Source organism: Lepus europaeus, unplaced genomic scaffold, assembly GCF_033115175.1.
Source record: "Lepus europaeus isolate LE1 unplaced genomic scaffold, mLepTim1.pri SCAFFOLD_28, whole genome shotgun sequence".
NCBI lineage: Eukaryota > Metazoa > Chordata > Mammalia > Lagomorpha > Leporidae > Lepus > Lepus europaeus.
The window spans coordinates 8,143,840-8,146,347 of record NW_026909158.1 but is presented as its reverse complement, the minus strand read 5'-3'; the positions used below and the strand labels follow the sequence as shown (position 1 = coordinate 8,146,347).

The window sequence follows — 2,508 nt, the reverse complement described above, 5'->3', positions numbered from 1 at the left end:
AGACCAAGAATCTTGAGCCGCGCTGGAAAGGACCTTACACAGTACTACTGACCACACCGACGGCGGTAAAGGTGGACGGAATCGCCGCCTGGATTCACGTGTCGCACGTCAAGAAAGCAGCAACTGAACAGAGTCAAGGGACAGGCAGCCCTGCCGACAAGCCGACACCGGAATGGAGACTACAACGCACTCAAAACCCCCTCAAGATAAGACTATTTTGCTCTTAGTATTCTTTTTCAGCATGGTTGTAGTAAACTCAAGTCCTCATATCCCTTATCATATTACTTGGCAGCTTATTAATTTAAGAACCGGAGCAATTGTCAATAGCACCTCTGGTTTTAATGTTCTTAGTGATTATTTTCCTGAATTGTATTTTGACCTTTGTCAACTTTTTGATGCTGACGATGTATGTGTTGGGAAGGGAGGAACCTATGTCTGTCCAGGGGGAAAGAATGGAAAATCCCTTCCTGGTTGCGGGGGCCCCGAAGTAGGATACTGTGAAAAATGGGGATGTGAAACCACTGGAAGTGCACACTGGAAACCCTCCTCTTCATGGGACCTGATTACTATCGGGGCGGCTCCAGGTATAATATTTAGTAACTGTGGGGGTAGGGACTGTAGTACTTGTATAAATGGGACGTTGGGTAGGTGTCACCTCCAGATCCTTCGCTTCACAGATAAGGGAAAACAGGACAAATGGGTCGGGCCTAAGTCATGGGACATATACTTGTATAGACCGGCCAGAGACCCCTTTGCCCTATTCGCCTTGAACCAGATGGTTGCTGTCGCAACTGTATCGGTTGGACCAAATAAAATATTAACAGATCAGAGGAGCCCAACCTCCCCACACTTTGCAAAGGGGAAATCTCTTGGGCAGGTACTTGTCAGAAATCGGCCCAGTCAGACGCCTGCCAGCAGTCAGTCCAGTCTGGCTTCCCCGACAACCGTTTTCCCGAATAAGCACGTAGTAGCAACGCCTCCTCCGCCCGGCCCTGAAAATTCCTCCTTACCCGGAACGGGGCATAGGCTCCTCAACCTAATACATGGGGCCTTCCAAGCATTGAATGGCTCTGACCCCGATAGGACCCGGGATTGCTGGCTGTGCCTAGCCTCACCTCCCCCTTATTATGAGGGAGTAGCTGTCATTGGAAATTGGACCAACCATACTATTGCCCCTCCCCAGTGCACCAATTTGCCATCCCACCGCCTAACTCTTCCAGAAGTGTCAGGGCAGGGACTCTGTGTAGGCTCCATTCCCCCTCAATATCAGGGCCTCTGTAATAAAACTATGACCCTCAAACCAGGCACCTATTATTTAACAGGACCAAATGGAACATTTTGGGCATGCAATACAGGCCTAACCCCCTGCTTGGCAGGACAAGCTCATAATCAAACTCATGAATGGTGCGTCATGGTTGAAGTATGGCCTCGGGTCACATTACATGACCCTGAGGAAGTCTACCGACAATATGAGGGAAATCTTCGGCTCCCTAGGGAACCCCTAACAATAACCCTAGCCCTCATATTGGGAGAACTCATAGTCAGGGGCATTGGGGCAGGCATAGGTACCGGAGCCGCTGCCCTGTCTAAGACAAATCAGTTTCACCTGTTACAACAAGCTATGCATTCAGATTTACAAGCTTTAGAAGAATCTGTCAGTGCCTTGGAAAAGTCCTTAACTTCACTCTCCGATGTAGTATTACAAAATAGAAGGGGGCTGGACCTGGTATTTTTAAAGGAAGGAGGACTCTGTGCAGCCCTAAAGGAAGAGTGTTGTTTCTATGCGGATCACACTGGAGTGGTCAGAGACAGCATGGCAAAATTAAGGGAGAGACTAAAACAACGACAGAGCCATTTTGAGGCAGGACAGTCCTGGTTTCAGAGCTGGTTTAACTCATCCCCTTGGTTAACAACCTTAATCTCCACCATCACAGGGCCCTTGATAATATTACTTTTAATCTTAACCTTTGGACCCTGCATAATAAATAGGCTTCTTCAGTTTATTAACAGTAGACTGTCTATCACCCATGCCCTGGTCCTGACCCAGCAGTACCAAAGTTTAAAAAGAGAAGACATAGAACAAACATTTTAGGATGCAGCTATTCCTTAAATTTTAAGATTAAAATTTGCCAAGAAAAAGAGGAGGGAGTGAAAGAATTAGGCAGGTTAGGTTTGAAATAGAGTTGCTTGAGCTAACTGCATATTGTTCTGCTTCTGTATTAATTGGCTGGGCTTGCAACAATTTTTGCAAGAAATGAAAATGCTTTCATAAGATGGCTGAACTTTAGCTGAACTTGCAGTATGTAACCGTTTTTGTAACCGTTTTTAGGAACTATAAAAGCCAAAGTTAACAGAAAATGTACCCAACTTATATCCTGTTACAACACTACAAGTTATTACACACTACATTGACCCCTGCCCTTGCTTGCTCAAGCTAGAAATGAAAACCACAAGGCACGTACAGCATGTAACTTCTTCACTTTTACCCTGGAAACCCACTTTTACCTT

The 2,508-nt window shown here is 46.1% G+C and overlaps 1 protein-coding gene across 1 annotated transcript; it reads left to right on the top strand.

The window, feature by feature from the left end:
- The first annotated feature begins 241 nt into the window (after nucleotides 1-241).
- LOC133754686 (MLV-related proviral Env polyprotein-like) lies at nucleotides 242-2,092 on the top strand. The gene has a single exon (XM_062185116.1). It carries the CDS (start codon nucleotides 242-244, stop codon nucleotides 2,090-2,092), a length of 1,851 nt encoding a protein of 616 aa, XP_062041100.1.
- Nucleotides 2,093-2,508: the final 416 nt, after the last annotated feature.